This window comes from Setaria italica, chromosome VIII (assembly GCF_000263155.2).
Source record: "Setaria italica strain Yugu1 chromosome VIII, Setaria_italica_v2.0, whole genome shotgun sequence".
Classification (NCBI taxonomy): domain Eukaryota; kingdom Viridiplantae; phylum Streptophyta; class Magnoliopsida; order Poales; family Poaceae; genus Setaria; species Setaria italica.
Genome location: NC_028457.1, coordinates 35,282,443 through 35,305,220, shown reverse-complemented (window position 1 = coordinate 35,305,220; position 22,778 = coordinate 35,282,443). Strand labels below are relative to the sequence as shown.

At 45.2% G+C, this 22,778-nt stretch overlaps 2 protein-coding genes across 3 annotated transcripts; both read left to right on the top strand.

Annotated features, from left to right (window-relative positions):
- The first annotated feature begins 539 nt into the window (after positions 1-539).
- Positions 540-2,509, top strand: LOC101757402 (polyol transporter 5). Its single transcript, XM_004979737.4, has 2 exons — positions 540-1,200; positions 1,272-2,509. The coding sequence occupies exons 1-2, from the start codon at positions 706-708 to the stop codon at positions 2,232-2,234; spliced, it is 1,458 nt and encodes a 485-aa protein (XP_004979794.1). The 5' UTR covers positions 540-705; the 3' UTR covers positions 2,235-2,509.
- An 898-nt stretch (positions 2,510-3,407) lies between these two features.
- LOC101757002 (splicing factor U2af large subunit A) lies at positions 3,408-8,893 on the top strand. 2 transcript variants are annotated; one of them, XR_001164758.3, is made up of 10 exons: positions 3,408-3,696; positions 4,449-4,732; positions 5,370-5,486; positions 5,933-6,006; positions 6,764-6,822; positions 6,957-7,055; positions 7,137-7,757; positions 7,855-7,993; positions 8,138-8,373; positions 8,461-8,893. XR_001164758.3 is itself a non-coding variant. In XM_004979736.4 (10 exons), exons 1-10 carry the CDS (start codon positions 3,514-3,516, stop codon positions 8,596-8,598), a joined length of 1,782 nt encoding a protein of 593 aa, XP_004979793.1. In that variant the 5' UTR covers positions 3,409-3,513; the 3' UTR covers positions 8,599-8,893. The 2 variants fall into 2 exon arrangements, 1 of the variants encoding a protein (XP_004979793.1); XM_004979736.4 differs by having other exon boundaries at positions 3,409-3,696; positions 8,306-8,373.
- Positions 8,894-22,778: the final 13,885 nt, after the last annotated feature.

Genomic DNA, 22,778 nt, shown 5'->3' with positions numbered 1-22,778 from the left:
CTCAACTGGTAATTTTGGCAAATGCTTTGCATGACGGCATTAGGAGGGTTGTAGGATTATTTGTAGGCATGATACTTGAAAAGTATTCTTAAAAAGAATTTGCCATGCATTCATCTATTTTCTAATCCTACGAGAACCAGAGCATCTAGGCCACGGCGTCTCTCATGTTAGGTAGCAATCGCTTGTCGTTTTCATGAGCTCGACTAGAGAGTACCAGACGAACACAAGGAACAAAATATCGATCCCATCAGTGTAGCGAAGCGTCTCACTAAAGACTGAGGCTTTGACAGGCTGACTTGCTCGTCGGCTTGCGCGGCATCCAAGCATGTGTGGCCACTGGCCAGATCTCTCTCTCGACATCAATCATGGCTCCTGAGCATAGCTTTCACTTGTACAGATAAATTGATGCCCATTTGTATTGTAAACTTTTAACAGATTGTAGGTAAATTCTCATTTTTCTAGACAAGAACTTGTAATTTGATCACTGTTCTCGATTTGGATCCATGTGTGGTGCAAACAAAGAGATTTACTGAAGAAAGAACGACGAGCTTAGATCGATGCATGTGAACCTTCTGCCAGGAAGCCTTTTAAAAGCAACACAACGATACAACATTCCACAACTTTTCATCACATCACAACTTTTGCAAGGATCCATCGCTCTTCCAAGAGTCCAAGACCTTGCCGGCGCGTGGCGGTGGCAAAACCATGGCGCACGCCGACGATACCGCGGCCGTGCCGCTGCTCCCCTCTCCGACAACGACGACGAAGGCCGGCGACGAGCCGCCGCGCCGTAACATGTACGCCTTCGGCTGCGCCACGCTGGCCTCCATGACCACCATCCTCATGGGCTACAACCTGGCGCTGATGAGCGGCGCGCAGCTGTTCATCCGGGAGGACCTGGGCCTCTCGGACGCGCAGATCGAGGTGCTCGCGGGCTCCATCAACGTGTTCATGCTCGCGTCCATCCTCGCCGCCGGATGGGCGGCCGACGTCCTCGGCCGCCGCGGCACGCTCGTGCTCGCCAACGTCTCCCTCATGGCCGGCGCGCTCGCCATGGCGCTCGGCGGCAGCTTCCCCGCGCTCATGTTCGCGCGATGCGTCACCAGCGTCGGGTCCGGGTTCTCCATCGTCGTCACCTCCGTCTACAACGCCGAGATCTCGCCGCCGTCCATGCGCGGATTCTTGTCGTCCTTCCTCGACGTATGTGTTTGAACTATGAACATCCTTCTTGCTGTGATCTTTAACTTAACGTGGTTGGTGTGGTCGCGCAGCTGTTCATCAGCCTCGGCTTGCTCCTCAGCTACGTGTCGAACTACGCCTTCGCCAGCTTGCCGGTGCACCTCGGTTGGCGCGTCATGTACGCCGCCGGAGTGCTCCCGCCGGTGCTTCTGGCCGCCGGCGTGCTTGCCATGCCGGAGTCGCCGCGGTGGCTCGCGATGCGCGGGCGCCACGCCGACGCGCGCGCCGTGCTCTTGCGCACCTCCGACACGCCCGCCGAAGCCGACCTCCGCCTCGAGGAGATCAAGCAGGCCGTCTTCAAGGAGCAGCCACAGGCCAACGACGGCGGCGGCGGCGACGTCTGGAAGGAGCTCCTCCTCCGCCCGTCGGCGAGCGTGCGCCGGATGCTCATCTGCGTCGTCGGCGTGCACTTCTTCCAGCAGGCCTCCGGCATCGACGCCATCGTGCTCTACAGCCCGCTGGTGTTCCGGAAGGCCGGCATGTCGTCGAACGACGCCGTCCTCGGCGCCACCGTGGGAATCGGAGTCGTCAAGATGTGCTTTGTCCTCGTGGCGTCGCTCCTCTCCGACGGCGTCGGCCGGCGGCCGCTCCTCCTCGCCAGCACGGCCGGCGTGGCCGCGTCGATGGCGTCGCTGGGGACGGCGCTCTGTGTTGGCTCGACCTCGCCGGTGAGCATGGCGGCCACCATCGCGTCAGTGCTAGCGTTCATAGCGGCGTTCTCGATCGGGTTCGGGCCGCTGGCCGGCACGTACAGCGCCGAGATCATGCCGCTGCGGCTGCGGGCGCAGGGGGCGAGCCTGGGCATGGCGGTGAACCGGCTGACGTGCGCGCTGGTGAGCATGACGTTCATCTCGCTGGCGGACGCGATCACCATGCCCGGGTGCTTCTTCCTGTACGCCGGGGTGGCGGCGGCCGCGTGTGTGTTCGTGTACGCGCGGATGCCGGAGACGAGGGGCAGGAGCCTCGAGGACATGGACGTGCTCTTCGCCAAGTGATCTTTGATGGCTTCGATCATCACTAGCTAGTGACCGAGGCGGTGCAGCGGTTCTTGAGAAGATGAGTGCTAGATTGCTAGTATCTTGTTGTTTTTATGTTACCCGACAGTTTGCACAAATTGCTGTGCAAATTGACGCCTTTTTTGTTTCACGTTTTGGCTCTGAACTTGTCGAATTACTTTATCCAGACACAGTTGCCTCTATAACATTTTGTATTCTCTTAGTTCAGGATCTTTTTTTAAAAAAAAATAGAAAAGATGCTACCATGATTTTTTTTGGGGTCAGCCGCGAAAACTTGAATTAAACCATACACACGATGTAGGTGGGGAGGGTGTTCCCGGTGTATTGAAACACGTCATGGTTGAGTATTATGCACCGCTCAAACAAATAAAAATACGGCACAAAAAATTTAAAAAAGTGGCACTGAACAATCTAACTGGGTTAGAGGAACAATAAATTATGAAAATAATCTCAAGTAAAACAAATCATCACATAATTGGAAAACTTAGTTAAAAATACTCAATACATGGTAACAAAATAAAAATTCTAAACTTGTACTGTTGTTCTAAAAAACCCAGAAAAGTGTTACCTACATCACTTATACGGCCACATTTGCGTATAGTAAGAAAAAGAAAAAACAAAGTGGCACATTTCATAGGCCGTAATGCTGGAAACAGCCCAACCCGTTCTTGGATTGTACCCAGCACTTGCCAAAGTTTCATGGGCTGAACTGGCTTTCTAACTAAGAAAACATTGTTTGTTTTGAGGAAAAGAATGTTATGGCCACCTAAAACAAAATAAGGCCCAAACTAGCCCAATATATTTCGCGCCGGAGCCGAAAATCGTGCGGGCGCCACACGGGCTTTGTTCCCGGTCCGCGAACAGTTCGACTGATGATGATTTGAGAGGCAAGCCGAGCGCGCCAGCCCGCTAGAGCCCAAGACGCAAAGCCCAACAAAGCACTTTTTTTTTTTTGAGAAAGCCCAAAAAAGCACTTGCCGTCGAACACTGAAACCGCCACGAACTCCAACGCTCCCCGGCCCCACCTGCCAGTGACAGATCGCATCGAACACCACCGTGCCCACGAGCCAGTCAGTGACCCGCCGCCTCCACCGCAAACCGCCACGAACCCGCGCGCGCCTCGTATATAACCAGACCCCCCTCCCCCCCCTCGCGTGCTCCTCCTTCCAAATCCGCCTCCCGGCCCAACTAACCTACCAAACCCTAGCTAGAATTAGAAAAATTCCCCATCCCGAGCCCGCCGCCGCGTCGCCGGGGGATGGCCGAGTACGACGAGCGCTACGAGGGCAACGGCGGCCCCGTCTCCGGGGCGGACGCGGCTGGTGCCTACGCCCAGGCCGAGTACGGCGCCGCTCCCCCGGCCGCGGGGGGCTCGCCGCCCGCCGGAGCCAAGCCCACCGGGTTCTCCGACCACGCCGACGGCCGCAACTCCCAGCCCCAGGTTCGTGCGCGCGTGGCCCCGATCTGATTTGCTACCATGCCTGTGGCTCGTAGTTGGTAGAAACCGCTAGGTTGCGGGAGGGTGTGCGGCGGAATGCGTGATTTTTCGTATTTGATGCTGGCGCGAGGGGGTCGCGTTGGGCTAGGTCCGATGTCTCGGGTTAGATTGGTTCGGTTGGGGCGTTATGTTCCCGGAGTCTAATGTAGCGCGGTGGTTATTATTGCCAACCTGATTTCTTATTGTGGTTGTTGGTGATTTGCTTCCAATTGAGTAATAATACAAATAGTGCAACTAAAAATAGGGGGATAATTTGGGCTCTGTACGAGTTATTGGTTGGAATGAGCCTCTTTAGGTCTAGTGACTTGGATGGGATCGTTTCTATACGAAATCTTCTGTTCCCGTCAGTCCTGAGATTGGTGGCAGGAGGAGGCTAATTTTACAAACTTTTACCATGCTCGTTATAGTTTGTATTGTTCTTATTCTGCAATCTTAGTTTTTAAGTTTAATAATTCATATTTTGCTGATCATGCCCCACTGGGTAGAATACAAAATAAGTCACATGTTGGCATTTGATTGCTGACATTTTGTTCAGCTACTGCATGGTAGGTTGTAACCTCCAATTGGATTAGCAGCTGCTTGTGGATTCATGCGAAAATATCAATCTCTGTCAGCCTTTGTACATGCTTAGCAACATGTTTTACTGTTATTTCCTTTGGATATACTGGGCTGATTGTATTCTTAACTTTTGTTAGCACGAGACACAGTCACATGACAGTGGTTCCTCAAAATCCCGAGAAAGGGACAGAGACCGTGATAAGGGCAAGGACAGGGAGCGCGACAGGGACCGTGGCCGAGATAGGGAGAGGGACCGCGACAGGGATAAGGACCGTGAAAGAGGTGACAGGGACCGAGATCGTGATCGCCACCACAGGGATCGCCGCGAGCGCAGCGAGAAAAGGGAACACCGCGATCGTTCTCATGATCGTGACCGCCACCGTGATGATCGTGACCGTCACAGGAGCCTTGATTCTGAAAGGTAATGGGTCAATTATTTGTGTAATTTAGTTTTGCATTTTCAGCTTTTGTCTTCTGAGTTATTTTTTGCTAGTTTTGAACTTTGTTTACTGAATTGATGATTGCGCAATCGGCTAGCCACCTAACTTGATAGGCTATGTTCAGGAGATTTCGAAACTTGTGCCTGTGCAATCTAGGTTTACCTCATAATAATCTTCTGAAACTGTATAACATGCTAATTCACTGTATTGTATTGATATTTCTAAGCAACCTAATGTAGTGAAAAACTACTAGTGCAGATGCAAACCAATCTATATTCCTCCTATTGCAGTGAGACACAGTTCTCCTGCGTTTTCTAGAGAAAATCTTATATAGTGAAAATCTGAGTCACTGCAACAATTTGCTGTTCAATAGTCATCTACTTGTGATGTATTTTTTTTTGTTAATTGTTTCACTTTCTTTAGTCAGAAAACTGCTGAAATTTTTTGGCCAGCTATATTCTGGAAACCTGGGTCTTCATAAACTGATGACAAAACCATTCAGTCAAAAAAAATAATTTGAATGAAAAAGAGGATATATGTTTCTTTATAATAAACATTGTTGCAAAAACAAAAGGCACTTAGTTGCAGCAGAAATCTGATGTATGGATCATAATGCAGGAGAAGAGATCGTGACAGAGATGGCCACCGTAGGCATCGATCCCGCTCCCGCTCTCCGTCCAAGAGTCGTGACCGTGACCGTAGATCTAGATCTCGTTCACGCTCTCGTTCAAAGAGGTATGTAATTGGATGCTCTCTCTCTCTCACTACATGTTTTTAGTTTGATTTCTTTTGTCGGTGCCTTTAGAGGTTTTTGAATAGACAACTCATCTTGTGCTTTGATGCCTTCTATGTATAAATGCTCTTTCCATAGCTAATTGTTGTCTTTTGGTTTTGCATATTGAAAACTCACTGCAAAATGTGCATTTCTGAATCGCTATGCATTGATTCCTTCCTATCAAATTTTAACTTGAGTAAATGTGTATTTATTTTGACATGATTTATTCTTTTTAAACATGGTCTGTTGTTTTATTGTACTATCTACTCCATTTTAAACTGAAAAGTTAATTAGTCCATGTTTTATTTAATTAGCTTGTCCTGAACTTAATATATTTAAAAGCGAAGGGGAGTGCCTGCAACCTGTTTTCTTTTAACTACTTGCTAACATCTGTTCTTTTAAACAGCAAGCGTGTGAGTGGATTTGATCAAGGACCGCTGCAACAGACGATGCCTATAGTTACTGCTGGTGCTGTTCCTGGTATGTTATCATAGTTCTGTAGTGTAATTTGCTTTTTACATATATTTATCTATGATTGGAGTTGCCACTGGTGGACTTTCGATAATTGCATGCACATTAATAAAAAAAATGTTAAGTTTATTGTTCTTTCAACTTTCTTAGCAGTGCCAAATTCAGTCTAAACTGGTGGCTTTAGCGATGCAAAGTATAGCCTCATTCTTATTATTCTTTTATGCCTAAGAATCTTTAAGGAGTAGGATACTTTTCTGGCTTGTCTCCAGAATGTATGCTTGAGCTCTTGGAATTTGTCCCATCTGGCACCTTCTGTTTAGGCTTTGTTAGATTCTGTTGATTTTTTTTTGTACAGAAGACCTGTGTATTTTGTTCTTAAAATTTTATTATGAATGTAATTGAATCTGAGCAAAATTTTCTTGTCTGTTCTTGGTGTTTGCTTTGTTGTTGTGTATGTGTATGGTTTAGAAGGCAATCTTGGGCTGCTTTGTCCAATCTGCTGCCAATGGAATGAGCTGGCTACTGTAGCTTTAATGTACGAGGACACTCTGGTTTGATATCTTGTTCGTCTCCATATCCACATGTATTATATTTTGATAGTTTCAGATCTAATATTTCAGTAATTTTCTAAAAACAATATACTACCCTGTTCCTCTTGTGAAATGTGGCAAATTTAACTAAGCTTCGTAGCAATGGTGGGTGTGTATTCATTGTGTGATGCTCAAATTTTGTTTTCTTTATCGTAACAGCTTTCTTTGAATTGCAGGTCAGCTGCCTGTAGTCACTCCTATACCAGGGATGTTTCCAAACTTATTAATGGGACCGGTAGGTTTCCTTTCACGGTTGCTTAACTAGAAGCTTATACTATGATTGGTCCTTTTTGTCATGATCTGGTAATGGAATTCAATCTTTAATTATTAGATTTTTTGATTCCTAATTTTGACTTGCCTTTTCATCAGATGAACCCCCTTATTCAACCTCAAGCCATGACACAACAGGCTACTCGACATGCTCGGCGTGTGTATGTTGGTGGACTTCCTCCAACTGCTAATGAGCAGGTAAGTACTTAGATTAATTTTCTTTTTACTAGTTTCTCTTTTTGTCTTCCATATTTACCAGTTTTGTATTGTTTCATGCAGACTGTTGCCATATTCTTCAATGGAGTTATGGCAGCTATTGGAGGAAACACTGCTGGTCCAGGTGATGCTGTTCTTAATGTCTACATAAACCATGACAAGAAATTTGCTTTTGTTGAGATGAGATCTGTGGAGGAAGCAAGCAATGCAATGGCCTTAGATGGCATAATGTTCGAGGGAGCACCAGTGAAGGTCAGAAGGCCGACGGACTATAATCCTTCCTTAGCAGCTGCGCTTGGCCCAAGCCAACCAAATCCCAATCTTAATCTTGCTGCTGTTGGCTTAACGCCTGGCTCTGCTGGAGGATTAGAAGGTCCTGATCGCATTTTTGTGGGTGGTCTCCCCTATTACTTCACTGAGGCCCAAGTGCGGGAGTTGCTTGAGTCCTTTGGTCCTCTGCGGGGATTTGATCTTGTGAAGGATAGGGAAACTGGTAACTCGAAGGGCTATGCTTTCTGTGTGTACCAGGATCTTACTGTTACCGACATTGCCTGTGCTGCTCTTAACGGTATCAAGATGGGAGACAAGACCCTTACTGTTAGGCGGGCGAACCAAGGAGCTGCTCAGCCTAGACCAGAGCAGGAAAGTATCCTGTTGCAGGCACAACAACAGGTGCAAATGCAGGTACAAGCAGGCTTTCTATTTAGACTTACTTTATTAAAGATACATCTTTTATGTAACGATTGTTGTTGTTCAATTTCTGACTGCAATCTTTGAACAGAAACTCGTGTACCAAGTTGGAGGTGCCCTTCCAACAAAAGTCGTATGTCTGACACAGGTAGTCACAGCAGATGAACTGAGAGATGATGAGGAATATGAGGACATTGTGGAGGACATGAGGGAAGAAGGACGCAAATATGGTATGCCGCATGAAACCCTGGACTTCTGTCCCCTCCTTGTTTTGACCTCTTATATTCTGTTCTATAATTGTTTTGATTGCCTTCCCTCAGTTACTGAACTGGTTTCCTTTTGTGTGTTTGTCTTTTTGTGTGTCTTTTTTGTAGTCCCACATAATGCCATTGCAGAGTGTTTTATAGTCCGACCCTATGCAATATTGGCAATCGGGCCTTAACCTACAGAAGACACACTTTCTTTTGAGTTTGATTAATCATGTATATTATTATATTATTATTACCCTCTGCCTATGGATGTACTCACTAACACTTGGACAGGTAACTTGGTGAAAGTTGTAATCCCACGGCCTGACCCCAGCGGGGCTCCTGCTGCTGGAGTTGGGAAGGTGAGTTCTTATTTAGTCTCAACGTAAGCATAGCATTTGGATTGCACTAATTGAACTTCAACCCCGATCCATGAACTTGTGCTGCAGGTGTTTTTGGAATATGCAGATGTGGACGGATCGACCAAGGCGAAGACGGGCATGCACGGGAGGAAGTTTGGCGGGAACCAGGTGGTGGCCGTGTTCTACCCCGAGGGCAAGTTTGCTGCGGAGCAGTATGACGGATGAAGTTTGGCTTGAGCCAGGTATTCTACCCGAGGACAGGTTCGCTGCTGAGCAGTATGGACAGATGAAGTTAGAATTATGCTAGAGTTGGAGTCACGCCACACTGGTTGTTTTTATCTTAGTTTGAGGAAGTTAGAACTCTATTTTTGTTTTTATCTTAGTTTGATGAAGTTCTATTTTTGGCCATTGCATTCGGCCATATGCCCATATTGTAGTCGTAAAATGAACCATAATAGTTGTTGGATGCGTGCTGCTAAGATGAACTAAGATGAAAGAATCCGATTGGTGTTTGCGTTCATTCGTTTATTTCTTAAATGAGTTTTCGTTTGATGATCCAATAACCGAAGGTAGACTCCCCTACATATTAACCTGTTTGTAATCTCACTTGGACCGATTCGTTCGACTGTGCTGTCCCGGGCTGACTAGTTCGCGTGCGCGTGATCGAACAGGGTATTTGGTCTGTAAAACGTAGGAGTGGTTTCGGCCTTGCTCGATGGGTTGGCCACTTGGTGCTGATTGTTTGGGCCGGTTTGGTTTCACACCGATAAGAGTTTTCAGGTTAAGATGGTTTGAGCCCATGGGAAACCGGTTCAACGAGCTTGTCACATGACATGGTTCCTTCGGCTCGTCACCAGCAGATATTAAAGAAAATAAAAGACAAATCCATCTTATTGTCCTCTTCGCCTGCTTCGTATCATTTGTTTGATCTGTTCGCCTTTTCTGTTCATATATACCATGCCTGTTTTATCCATCTGAATTTAGCTAGGTGTAGTGCAGTTTCTTCCAAATTTGAACAAGACAAGACCGTTGTCAGTTCATTACCGAAGAAGCTCCTAGGCTAGCTAAGGATCCGAATGAACTTCCAGGCATGCAATTCGGGACGCATCAAAGTACAAAGACACGACAAAGGGCGCTGCCTGGTTGTGACGAGAGATGCAGCATGGCCAGATCTGGACACTGAGATGGAAAGAGATGGAGCCATGGAGAACATAGGTCCATGGTGTGTACTTCAGTTTGGAGCCATTCCAATGAAGCAAGTTACTCCTGATACCACTCATTCCCATTGACAAAACTGCTCGGTATCATAGTAAATTCAGATGGGATGTTATAGACGAGTATATATAGAGTGGATAATAAGTAGGGAGGCCTGAGTATGCAAACAAAAAAAAAATGAACGAAATGGCCTTGAAAATAAACGAACTCATACTATGTCCATTCCAAGTTTTCCCTATTTAATTTGGACCATATTTTGTAGACATAAAGTTTGGTGCAGAACCATAATAATTGTTGGATGTGTGCTGCTAAAGAATTCATTTGATATTTTGATGTTTCTCCTTGTTTGCTTGCTTGGATGCGAGATAGGCTGCAAGCGTTTGGTTCTTCCACTCGAAACACAAGCAGTGGTGTGAGCAAAAGGGATCGATCTTCTCCTGATGCCACTCATTCCTATTGAGAATTCCTCTCAACATCATATCAAATTCAGGTGGGATATTTTGTGGATGAATATATGTAGAGATGGTAATAGGTTGGGAGGCTTCAAGTGGTAACCACGTGTGAAAAAAAAAAGAACAGTAGGTGTTGATTTATTATTAAATTTACATATTAGTGGACCAGCAGTTCTTGCACATGTTGACCTTAAAGTTGAGCATCAAAATTGAACCTAATTAACTTGAAAAATAAATGAATTGATGCTACATCTACCTATCTAGATCTATATTAATCACACAGTCTGATGATTAGTAAGATCATACGGTCGATTTGGTGTAAGATCACAGCAGCTGAGATTTGGTGTGCTCAATCTAAAAGGATATACTTCATTGGTCTCCTAGAAACAAATATTTCATAAAAAAACAATATGTTAGCTACCTCAGGCGTGCATGCAAGAGTCCAGTGCATACGTGTATGGGCTTAAGAGTTGAGAATCTAATTAATAAGATGCAACACTAAGAGCCATTAAGGATTTAAATAACAAATTATATACCATAAATTTAAGTAGAAAACTTTTCTTCAGCCTAAGACATAGCATTAACACGAGCATGGACCCAAAAGATTGTCACTGTATTATTTCACTTTCCAACAAGGAATGAATAGACGTTTGTGTGATTATCTTCAATTTGTATAGATTAATCAAGAAGTATACTAATTCTCATGTCATCACGGTAAAAGTAGAAGCTTGCATTGCTTGTGGCAACATTTAATTGGATAATAAAATAATCATAGACTTAAGTATAGACACACAATTGTGCATACACTGTGTGAGAAGACAAATCCATCTGTCCTCTTACGTCATCATTGTTTTATCTGTTCGCGTCTCCCGTTCATGCACCAAATCTGTTGCCGACACTCTTGGCTAATGTTGCCATCCGTCGAATGTTTGTCTCGAGCAACTCATATACCTTGTCTGCATAGCTACGAAATGATAATTAAAGTCCATGTAACATTGCATAGGTGTAGTGCAGTTTCTTAAAAATTTCAACGAGACATCACCAGTGCAGAAGAAGCTCCTGGGCTAGCTAAGGATCGGAATGAGCTTCCGGTAACTGTTCATCAACACGAACGCATAATCAAAGTAGGAAGAAGTTAAGCTACGAAGGGCGCTGCCTTGTTGTGACGAGGTGGCACTCAGTGGAGCTACACTCAGATGGAGCCATGGAGAACATAGGTCCATCGTGCACTTCAGTTTGGAGCCATTTCAGTGAAGCGCGTTACTCCTGATACCACTCATTCCCATTGAGAAAAAGCTGCTCGATCGGCATCATAGTGAACTCAGATGGGATGTTGTAGATGAATATATATAGAGTTGATAATAAGTTGGGAGGCCAGAGTGTGCAAACAAAGAAAAGAAAGAGAAAGTAGCACTATGGGAAAGTTAAAAATTGCCGAGTGTTTTTTCTTTGCCGAGTGTTTTTTTTCGAACACTCAGCAAACAAGCTCTTTGCCGAGTGCCAAGCTAAAAACACTCGGTAAAGAAAAAACACTCAGCAAATCGGAACTTGGCCGAGTGTAAAAAAAAACGCTCGGCAAACCCCCCTCTTTGCCGAGTGTCAAAAAAAAACACTCGGCAAAAAAATAATTTTTTTCCTCTTTTCACCTTGAATTTTTTTCTACTCCCCACATACAACATGTGGTACAGCATGTTAAAATTTGGTATATTTTTGGATTTATTTGCTATATTTATTTAATTAATTGCATTTCAAGGAAATTTTTGTTATAAGTCAAATTTGAACTGCAAGTGATTCAAATTATGGAACAAAATGAGTAGAAAAATGATATTCATGTTATTTGGCCCAATTTGAGACCTGACCCATGAAATAAAAAAAATTTCGAACATCTTGTTCAGGAAACATGACCATAAACGTGTGGCTGGAGTATTTTTAAATTGTAAAAAAAACAAGCAAAGTCTGAAAATCATGAGATTTGTCATGAGGTGATGATATAACATGTGGAGGCTGTGGAAAAAAATTGAGAAGGTTTTGCACATTTCATCATGTACGATGTTTACAAACCGAAGCATCTCAGAAGAAGAATAGTAACTTTGAGAAGGATTCGATAAGATTTAGAGTCTAAGTGACGGTCGAGTTTGGTTTGACTACAAAACCTTTTGTATAGTCAATAGAGAACATATATTGTTTTATGTTAAAATTTGGGATTTTTTTTTGAAATTGTTGGATATTTTTTAATTTTTTTAAAGAAAACTTTGCCGAGTGTCCTAGGTTAGACACTCGGCAAAGAAACCTTTACCGAGTGTCACATATAGGACACTCGGCGATTTTTTCCCCGTATCGGGCCCGCCTCCCCTCACGCCGCCCCCCTCAAGACACCCCCGGCCCGTCTCCCCTCATGCCGTCCCCGCCCCCCCCCCCGCCGCGCCTCCCCTCACGCCGCCCCCCTTCTCCCCCACCCACGCCGCCGGATGCCGCCCCTTCCCTCCCACCGGACGCTGCCTCCCTTTTCCCCTTCTCCCCCGGCGGGGGCCAGATCCGGGCGAGGATGGGAGGCGGCCCTCCCTTCCCTCGGCGGACGGGCCAGATCCAGGCAGCGAGGGCCAGATCCGGGTGAGGATGGGAAGCGGCCCTCCCTTCCCTGGCGGCCGCCCCCTCCCCTTCTCTTTGGCGCCTCTCCCCTCTAGGTCGGATGCGGCGACGACACCTCCCCTCCAGGCCAGATCCGACAGCGGCTCCTCCCCTCCTGGCCGGATCCCCTCCCCTCGCCGCCGGATCCGGCGGCAGCCAGTCGCCCCCTCCCCTTCTCCTCGGCGACAGGTGGTGTGGCGGCGGGTGGCGGTGGGTGGCCCCCTCCCCTTCTCCTCGGCGGGTGGCGGTGGGTGGCCGGGCGCCCCCTCCCCTTCTCCCCGGCGACGCGCGGCCCGCCCCTCCCCTTCTCCCCGGTGGATGTGGCGGTGTGGTGGGCGGTGGCCGTGGTGAGGCGGCGGCCGTGGCGAGGCGGCATGGTGGCAGTGGTGGCGGTGGTGGAGGCCGGTGGTGGAGGCCGGTGGTGGTGGCCGGTGGTGGAGGCCGGTGGGCGGCGGCCGTGGCGAGGCGGCGTGGTGGGCGGCGGCTATGGCGAGGCGGTGGTGGTGGAGGCCGGTGGTGGTTGCCGGCAGTGGTGCCGGTGGTGGTGGCGGCCGGAGTTTTTGGTTTTTTTAATTTTTTTCGAAAAATATGTTTGCCGAGTGTTTTTTGGGCGCTCGGCGAAAGCTTCGCCGAGTGCCCGACATAAAACACTCGGCAAAGTTAACTTTGCCGAGTGTATTTTTACCGTGTGCCATTTGCCAAGTGTTACACTCGGCAAACGTTTCGCCGAGTGTTTTTTGCCCTTCGCCGAGTGCCCCCGGCACTCGGCAATTTTCCTGTGTCCCGTAGTGTAGGTGGGTGATTTCTTGTTGTAGTTACAGCTGTTGCACCTGCAGTTTTCCTTGCCATGCTGTCCTTCATGTTGAGAGCCAAAATGAACGAAATGGCCTTGAAAACAAACGAATAATACTATCTTTTTTTCGAGAATTAAATAAATGAATTAATACTATGTCCATTCCTAGCGTTCCCTATTTAATTCGGACCATATTGCATACATAGTTGTTGGATGTGTGCTGGTAGCCTGCTAAATAATTCATTTGATGTTTCTCCTTGTTGCTTGCTTGGATGCGAGACGGCTGCAAACGTTTGGTTCTTGCACTTGAAACGCAAGCAGTTGCGCGTGTAGATGAGGTGTGAAAAAGAATGGATCTTGTGAAGAAATGTTGAAAAGCCTTGTCCGAAGGGGATATACAAATTGTGACCCAGTTCGGTTACTTGCCACGAGTTTGGAAGAAGGAATTATTCAAACTTTCCTGAATCTTACGAAAAAGTTATCATATTTTATTAGGATTTAGGACAACCGGCTCACCTGGAACTCCTTTCACCATTTCGTTGTATGGGCCATATCAGGTCGAAGCTCACGCGCCCAATGGATTGACGATGGATTACAACAACAGCGCGCTGTTCCACAGAGAGGCTGCTGGGCTGAGGAGGCTATTTGGTGGTTTGCCTCGAGCGATTCATATACCATGTCCTTCCAAACGACAGAACCCGAGTACCATTATAGTATTGCCTAGGTGTTGTAAAGTCTCTCAAATTTTCATTCAGACATCCCCATAGACGATAACTTACTGAAGCCGAGGCGGCTAGCTACTAATCAGGATACCAGTAGCTGTTGTGTGATTATGACTCACATATTACATCATAAGCAGTGATTGGTCAGATGGTTACGTAGCATATAAACCACCGTTAGATGGCATAAATCATTGTTAAACTAAGATGGATGATAGATGCACTAGTTTAGTTAGTTGAGTTGATTTGCACTAAATGAAACATGAAGGATGAATGTAACATTTTTACAATACTTTAGGGATGAAAAATACACTTATTCCTAAAAAATAATCATATAGTACACTACTAGAAAAACAGCCTCTAATACCGGTTCCAAACCTCCCTCTAGTACCAGTTGTGCAACCGGTACTAACCATCCAGTACTAAAGGGGTCCTCTAGTACCGGTTGAAAGGATGTTAAAAAATTAAAAAAAAAAAGAAAATCCCTCCACCCCCGCCACACCGCCGCCCCTCCCCGCCGATCCCTCCGCCACCACCGGGCCCCGCCGGCCCCTCCTCCCCGCCGCCCCCTCCTCCCCCGCCGCCGCCTCCGCCTCGCCGGCCTCCTGCCGCCCCTCCGCCCTCCTCCCGCCTCAGCCCGGTGCTTGGCCCGTCCCCACCACCTCCGTCCGGCGCCCGCACCATATATACAGAGTGGTTCATAAGTTGGGAGGATTGAGTGCGTAAATAAATAGTAGTAGGTGGGTGATTTTTTTATTACATTTACACCTAAGTGGACCAGCAGTTTTTGTTGCATATTCCATTACTAGAAAATTGAGCATTCGTCCTAGCCCATAGTACCGGTTGCATTTTGGTTTGGTACTAATGTGAGCATTAGTACCGGGCCTAACGGCTAGTCTCCGAGAAGCCCCCGTGAGGGCCTTTAGTACCGGATGGAGGCTTCACCCGGTACTAAAGATTGACAATTAGTACCGGCTGAAGCCTTCAATCGGTACTTTAGTACCGGGTGAAGCCTTCAACCAGAATTCTGTCCTTCATGTTGAGCATCAAATTGCACTGAATGACCTTGAAAGTGGACGAACTAATATTACGGGTTGACACCATCTTTAATATTTATCCACTAAATTAAAAAAATGAATGAATAGCAGGACTGCACATATCACAAGTAACGCAAGGCCACTATCTATACTACAAGTGCCTGGATTAAATTAGTTGTCAAGGCACGTTCCAGGGTCAGTAATCTTTAACAGGATACTCAACTTTGAACAAGAGATGATGGCAGAGTTGAAGAAGTGAATCGTTCAACTTCATTCTGTTCGCCCTTTGGTCTTGATGGGTTTTATTATTTGGTAGCACCATCTTTGAACCTCATTGACCCCATGAATTAGTCAATGTTGGGAGCCCGAGACTGTTTTGTCAGATGTTTCAATTCTCCGGCAATTTGCAGGCTTGTGTAAATTCCCTATTACCAAACTAATGCCACAGTTTATTACTTTGAGAATGCTATTTCAGCGATGTCTCTCATTCCCATCCCATTCATGTGTGCTGTATCAACTTAGCTGCACACATGAATAATACTTAGCTGCTTATTAGTCTATAACATCATTGTGTTTGACTGGATGAGCATGGAAGTTATATAACATATCCGAAAAGGCAATAATACTGCGTGCGAGCTGTGGTGGTTATAGTAGGTGTAAATTTACAGTAAAGCTAGTAAGTAGGTGTAAATTTATAGTAGGTGGTCATAAAAGGAAGAGCTGTACAGGCTGAATGTCTGTTCATGTAAAATGCAAGCGAGGTTTTCTACAGAAAATATGCGATAACAATATGTACAGTCTAGTGGCAGATGCTGTATTACAGGTAAGTGGAAAACTAGTGAAGCCGAAATGAAACGAGTGGAACTGATGACTGGGATCATTTGTTTTGCTGATAGGATGTGAAAATTTCTGAGAAAGAAGGTTATTGTAAGACCCGTAAATCTGGATAGTGTAGATGCGAAGTAATTGTTCAAAAAGCACACCCATTAAACACTATAATTTCATTAACAAAATTGTAATCACTAGTGGACATATAAAGGTTACATGCTTACTACACATAAAAATATTAGAAACCACAAATATATTTCTCTCGATCCTGCGATTGCTAGTTTCCGGTGTAGATCCAGAAACTCAAGATAGTTTAGACAGTCTGCAGGATGGTGGTGATAAGTATGATCACGGTAACCACTGACATTGGGACTGCAACACTGTTTTGTCGAATGTTTAATTTCTTCTACACAGAGTTGTATGGTAGAACCTCTGATAATAGCCTACTATGTAAATTCCCTATTTCCTTCTGGTCCCTCTACCAGTTGCAGTGAGAATGTTATTTCCTCGATGTCCCTCATGCCTATCCTATTGCAAAAGCTGACTATGCCTGTTTTTCTTTTACCTAGCTTAGGATTGCAACGCTCATCAGGCCGGGTTGTACCTACTAGCTGCTTATTGTGTCCGGGTGCATGAGTGTATCCCCCACAGTTTTATGGTAAAAAAAAAGTGTGGGAGTTATATAGATGGCCAATATCTGAAAAGCAAAAATATTGTGTGCTATCTGTGATAAGTATAGTAGGTGTGTAAAGTTACAGTGAAGCTATACAAGTAGGATCAGAGTATGTAGGACTAGCTCTTCGGTTTTTTTTCTTTATAGTAAAAGGAGAGCTGTACAAGCTGAGTCTCCAAAAGTGATGGATGTTTACAGACTGTGCAGTTAACGAAGTAAACAAAAGTAATTATGACGGAAAAATTATTTTGTACTCCACTAGCTTAATGGATCTGAAATATATGGGGCTGAGGGACTAAAGTTTAGTCCTTGTCACATCGAATGTTCGGATGCTAATTAAAAAGGCTAAACATAAGCTAATTATAAAACTAATTGTAGAAGCCCTAGGCTAATTCGCGAGACGAATCTATTAAGCCTAATTAATCCACAATTAGCAAATGGTTACTGTAGCACCACATTGTTAAATCATGGACTAATTAGGCTTAATAGATTCGTCCCGCGAATTAGCCTCCATCTGTGCAATTAGTTTTATAATTAGTATATATTTAATACTCCTAATTAGTATCTAAACATCCGATGTGACCAGAGTTAAAGTTTAACCCCCTGTGAACCAAACAGCCCTAACTCCATGAATCAAGTCCACAATTGACACCCGCAAGTAGATGTGCCTTGGTAGCTGAAAGTTATTGCGAGCTAAATAAAAACAGTGTGCACTCTTAACTTTGAAAGTTTGTCCTGTAATATCTCAAACACCCTCCACATTTTCCAAAGAATATACTTTCACTTTAAATTATATTCCCTTCATCACTACTACTTTTGCAGCTAAGTGCAACGGAACAACTATACAAGTTTGCTATAGGAAGTGGATGGGGCACAGTTTGTGGATATATTTTTTGAACATTCAAACTTTTGAAACACATTACTTTCTACTTTATTTCCATGTGTTCTGATGTGGTAAAGAAGGCCCATGTTGGGAATAGGACCATGGAAGTTGGTCAAGCCAAAGCAGGGTAAACTAGTAGGACCATGGAGAACGGATCGTGCAGCTCCGAGTCACGGGACAATAGAAAGATTGCAGACAGGCAGGTTTGATGCCTTATATGGGTGTTGTTTTTAGTAGAAAGTGATCAATGCATGGATCCCAACTAAAACTTTGAACATCTAAGGTGTATGCAAAGTGAGTGTTTTCATGCAACGTGACACAAAATTCCTGCAAACTAAACACTCCGACAAATTTAAAGTGGCATAGTGATTTGAAAATTTGTAAGCAGAATGAAATTTTTTGCTTACAGCATGTGTAATGAAACACCATTAATTAATTGAAGAATGCCATTCATAAAGTGTTATTGTCATGTGGGTACTAGTCTATTTTCCTGCCGTAGGCTTTGCACTTGCTGCAGAACCTGACCGTCCAGTGCATCTTGATTTCCAATTCGAGCGGTGGGCTGTTGCCAGACAAAACAGATTGAAAGGTGGGAGACTCTCTAGCAATGGATCAGCCCCAGATCACCATGCACCACTCCTAAGGCTTTTTTCAAAGGATGCTGCCATGCATCAATCCTAAGCTCCAACTCTGCGTAGGAGGCTGGTGAGATGGGGCTTGGCACGCTACTGGCATAGAAAGACGGCAGACGGGCAGGAGAAATAGCAGGTCCGATGACGTCGGCCCATGCATCTTGAAACAATGCGAATCTACATTCCCGGACGCCTCTCATCCCCAACCATAGCATAATATCCGGATGAAGGCTATGAGTGCCAACGAACCAGAATATTCTATTAATAGTCTTGGGCATCACCAGCAAAAGGACGGAGCATAATAGCATCATATTAGCCATTTATTTACTGGTAAGCCAATCAGCGGGACCTTCCTAGCCGCGGGTTTCGCCCCGGTATTTTAGGTTAGTGAAAAGTAAAATGTATACAACAACATATCACTCGAGAATCCAAGCTTAGATTTTTGTTCGAGTAGTCTGTTGAATTTGTCCCAAGCTTGATCTATTTCTTCATCATTTTCTTGCACAAACATGATCACTTCCTTCCGAAGGTTCTGAAGTTTGCTAACAGAGAAAAATCTCCCACAAAACTTTATCATTAGTGTCTCCTAATTTCCCTTCGCATCGAAAGAAGCTTCTGCATACCATCGTCTCGGTTCACCTGCAAGTGAAAACGGGAATAAATTCCACCTAAACCAAGCTAGCGGAATTTCATCTTATTGTAGTGTGTTGCATAGCATCGTGAATCGCTCAATGTGTCTATATGGATTTCCTTGGAAAGGATTGCTTCCAGCCATGTCAATTATCCATCCAAGATGTACTCCTTGGCTGCAAGCACTGAGTCGGATTTCTACATGTCGAATTGATCGGTTAATGGAATTGCATAGTCCCTTAGCGACTTTTCTCCTTCCTCCTTGTAGTGATTGATTAGAGCCATCTAGACACCAAAAACAAAAACAAAGATTTTATTTTCTAGAGAAAAAGTTAGGTGTTAGAGATTAACAAAAATTAATATAATGTTAAACGTAGCAAAATTGACTTGTTCCCAGCAACGGCGTCAGAAAAGCTTGTTAACAGCAATTAGCACGTCAATTTATGAACCGCAAGCGTACATATCAGTTGTAGTTCTTCCCTTAGAGTAATCCCCCAAGTATTATCAATCCGTAGAACAATTGGATTTGCACGCTTAACTAAGCACTAATCTATGTAACTGAAGGTTCTTTGTATATGATAAGATTGATCTAACAAAAGAACTAGTGACCTAGATTAAAACAGGTAGAGAGTATGAATGTAAATAAGATAGATAAAATGCTTGTCCTAGGGATGTAGAATCACTTGTAGATATAATCATCATGCATGAAAGAACTGGATCTAAGTGTAGTGCTCGGGGGCTAAGCGGTGGGGGAGGATGGCACTCAAAGCTCAAAGGATCACAAGCAGCAGCGCGAGGGCTACAGTGAGGAAGATGAACGGGCAGAATGGCTCAGGTGAAACCGAAAGAATGAATTACTCCGTTATTTATAACCGCGGCACAATTAAATCGGGGTGAGATTAATGGGAATATTATGTTTTTCAAACGCCCAAAGTTATTGCTAGCAGTTTCCAAATTTTCTCTGAAAGAGATAAGGTTACTGTTGGTGAACGGTCACGTTTACCAGTGGTTGACCCTTATACCCAAACTAGTCGTGTAACGGCTCGAGGGCTGTGTGCCATGTGCCCATCGGCTAAAAAGTTTTTCTTTGGGTTTTAAGGTAAAAGAGATGTGAAATTACAAGATTGACCCTTAGCCTGATTCTTCGATTCAACCTAAGGCTTGGGGGCTACTCCATATGGAGTGCGATTTTCATCGTACTTCCATATAAAATTCAAGGTTGAAAATTCAAGACCAAGTTAAATGAGGTTATGAGGCTTGAGCACATTCTAGCCACATAGCAGTACTCGAGTTCTTTCGAAGACTCAATCCGATGGAGTACTTAAAGAGCACCACAAACTAGTTGGAGATGTCTACAGAAGTACTCGGAATTGCTACATTTGACTAAAAAGTACTTGAAGGCTTGTCGTCCATACATCTATGGGTCCACTAGAAGGTTTGGACAGTCCTACAATATGGGACTGTTCACCGAGACATGTCAAACATGGAGACTACGGTGTAGGACGGCATGGTCTACATGGAGGACAAGAACTAGTCGAGGATTAGGAAACTACTCGTAGCAATTAGAATAGGACTCTCTAGTCGAATCTGACGAGTATTCTTGTAAACAACCAACCTGTAACCCTGCCCCCGGTAATATAAGATGAGGCAGGGACCTCCTCCAAACAAGTTCAATTAATACAACACAACCAACACACATGATGTAGGGTATTATGCGACATAAGCGGCCCAAACTTGTCTAAATTATGTGTTTGAGTTCACCATCGAGTTCTTGATCTCGGTGAGCTCCACACATAAAACACTACCTCGAGTACCTCTCGGTAGGTTGCCGGGTCTAAACACTGACAACTGGATAGTTACAAAAGTAGTCTCCAGGTGTATCATGAAATATAGAATGTGATGTGAGTGGATCAATATGGAATTTGCCCCTCCTAAATAACAGGAGAGATACCTCTGGGCCCCTCGAGATAGTTGGATTGGAAAGTGCACGGCCATGCTAATATGATTAAAGAGTTAATCATGATGATTAAAGGTTAGTGCTATTTGATCAAGTGAATGGTGGAGCTATCACAAGGGTAGCACATATCTCACCTTGAGCCTGACTGGTATCGTGTGGCAAAGGGATTAGTATGTGAAGGAATGTAACTAGGTTCGGTCGAGGTCGATAAGATCTTTATGTACATTCGAGAGTGTCCTGCTAGGTACCGCTGCTGACTTGTGATTCAGAAGCGGTTTTCGTTCACAGCCATTTGTACATGAACCTAACAGGTCACACACTTAAGGGTTTGAATATTGGAAGAACTTGCCTGTATGATTGTCTCTGATGCAAGTGGGAGATTTTTGGTGATGTGCCCAAGAGGCAATCATAACAATTCGGATTAAAGGCCCATAGAACATTTGATCCATGAGGGATTAGGGTAACTAATAGGCCTTCAGACTAGAAACCTATTAGTGTGCTCTATAAATATGAGGGGTGGGGCTAGGGGCGCACTAATCCACCACGCCACAACCCTAGCCGCCACTTCCTCTCGGCGTGACCCTGAGACCCCTGCCGAGCGCGCGGTGCTAGCACACCGGCGCACGATGTTCCTTCCTCGTATGTGTGGACTCCATGGAGGCGCTGCTGATGTTGCTGTTGTGCTGCAGCTACGACGGTGTGAGGTGGCTGTTGGTGAGAGGATGAGGAGACGATCGTGATTGACTACTTCCTCTACACCGATGCGCATTTACATGGACCGGCTGCTCCAACTCTCCTCTGCGCTGCGCGTCTTGGGGTAACGATCGGTGACCTCTTTGCTCAAAGTTTCCGGTGATACGTATATATAACGTTAGAGTACCCCGTTTCCCTTCCAGGTGAGACATCATACCCAAGCCGAATCTCATGCAAGCTCGATCCCGAAGCCTTAGAATATATAAATGCTCGCCAGGAGAGTCGCAGTGACAGAGTCCGTCGTCTTCTCCTCGCGGTACGCTAGATCTTATAGTTGTGAGTCAGAATTGTTCCAGGGGAGAGAAGCACGAGTTCCTAAACCTACAGGTTGCACTCTGCACATCATAGGCCCTTGGTTTTTCCTAATGCCTCTCATTTCAAACGTTGCCATCCTCTCCTATACGTGGCCTGTTATTTGCATAACAAGTCGATCTGTCAACTATGTATACATCTGGATGACAAATTAGAACTTGAGCTGTCTCACTTTTGCGGCCTCCTATATGTTCTCTTCTCCTCGTCAACATTTATATCTTCTACGTACTATACGCAGTATTCTCATATTGCATCTTCTCTACTCAAAAAACAAAAATAGCTTTATATCTTCCATGTGAAGTTACCAGTTGATATAAAGGAGAACCGAGTAATGACGCAGAGATCATAGAATGACGCATTATATAGAGAGGTAGGTAGATGTGGCAGGAAAGCAGAGTTAATTGTAGAATAACAAGTGAAATTAGCAAGTGTTGTGCATAAGAAACAAAGACGTATATAAGCATTAGTTATGGGCAATGAGCCAAAATCGTGTTATTTGATGTATACTAGTATTCCCTTTCGCTTCATAACCACCATTTCTGAAGGGGTTTGCAGACATACTACAGTCCTCCTCTAGATTACTATTCAGCGCTAAAACCGGCTCAAGGGGAGGCAGGAAGAGGAGAGTCACGCTGGATGCCTCGCCAGACCCTTTTCCACCCATCGTTCATCGCATGGCATCATAGCAGCTCCACCTGAAAACTCCATGCTGGTGAGTTTCCAGAGTAGGTTGCTGATCCTTAAGAAGTTCGCGAGACACCGTACCCAAGCTCGAATCTGATGCGCGCTCGACCCCAAAACCCGAGGATGAATGCTAGATCTTCTAGGTTGTGAGCCGGAGTTGTTCCAAGGGAGAGAGGCAAGAGTACGTAAACGGTAAACCTATACGTCGC

Bases quoted from the DNA above. Each gene is read 5' to 3' on its own strand.
- LOC101757402 (XM_004979737.4), top strand. From the start codon at position 706: ATGGCGCACGCCGACGATACCGCGGCCGTGCCGCTGCTCCCCTCTCCG. The intron at 1,201-1,271 runs GTATGTGTTTGA...GTGGTCGCGCAG, and splicing joins TCTTGTCGTCCTTCCTCGAC to CTGTTCATCAGCCTCGGCTT.
- LOC101757002 (XM_004979736.4), top strand. From the start codon at position 3,514: ATGGCCGAGTACGACGAGCGCTACGAGGGCAACGGCGGCCCCGTCTCC. The intron at 5,487-5,932 runs GTATGTAATTGG...TCTTTTAAACAG, and splicing joins TCACGCTCTCGTTCAAAGAG to CAAGCGTGTGAGTGGATTTG. The intron at 7,758-7,854 runs GTACAAGCAGGC...ATCTTTGAACAG, and splicing joins AACAACAGGTGCAAATGCAG to AAACTCGTGTACCAAGTTGG.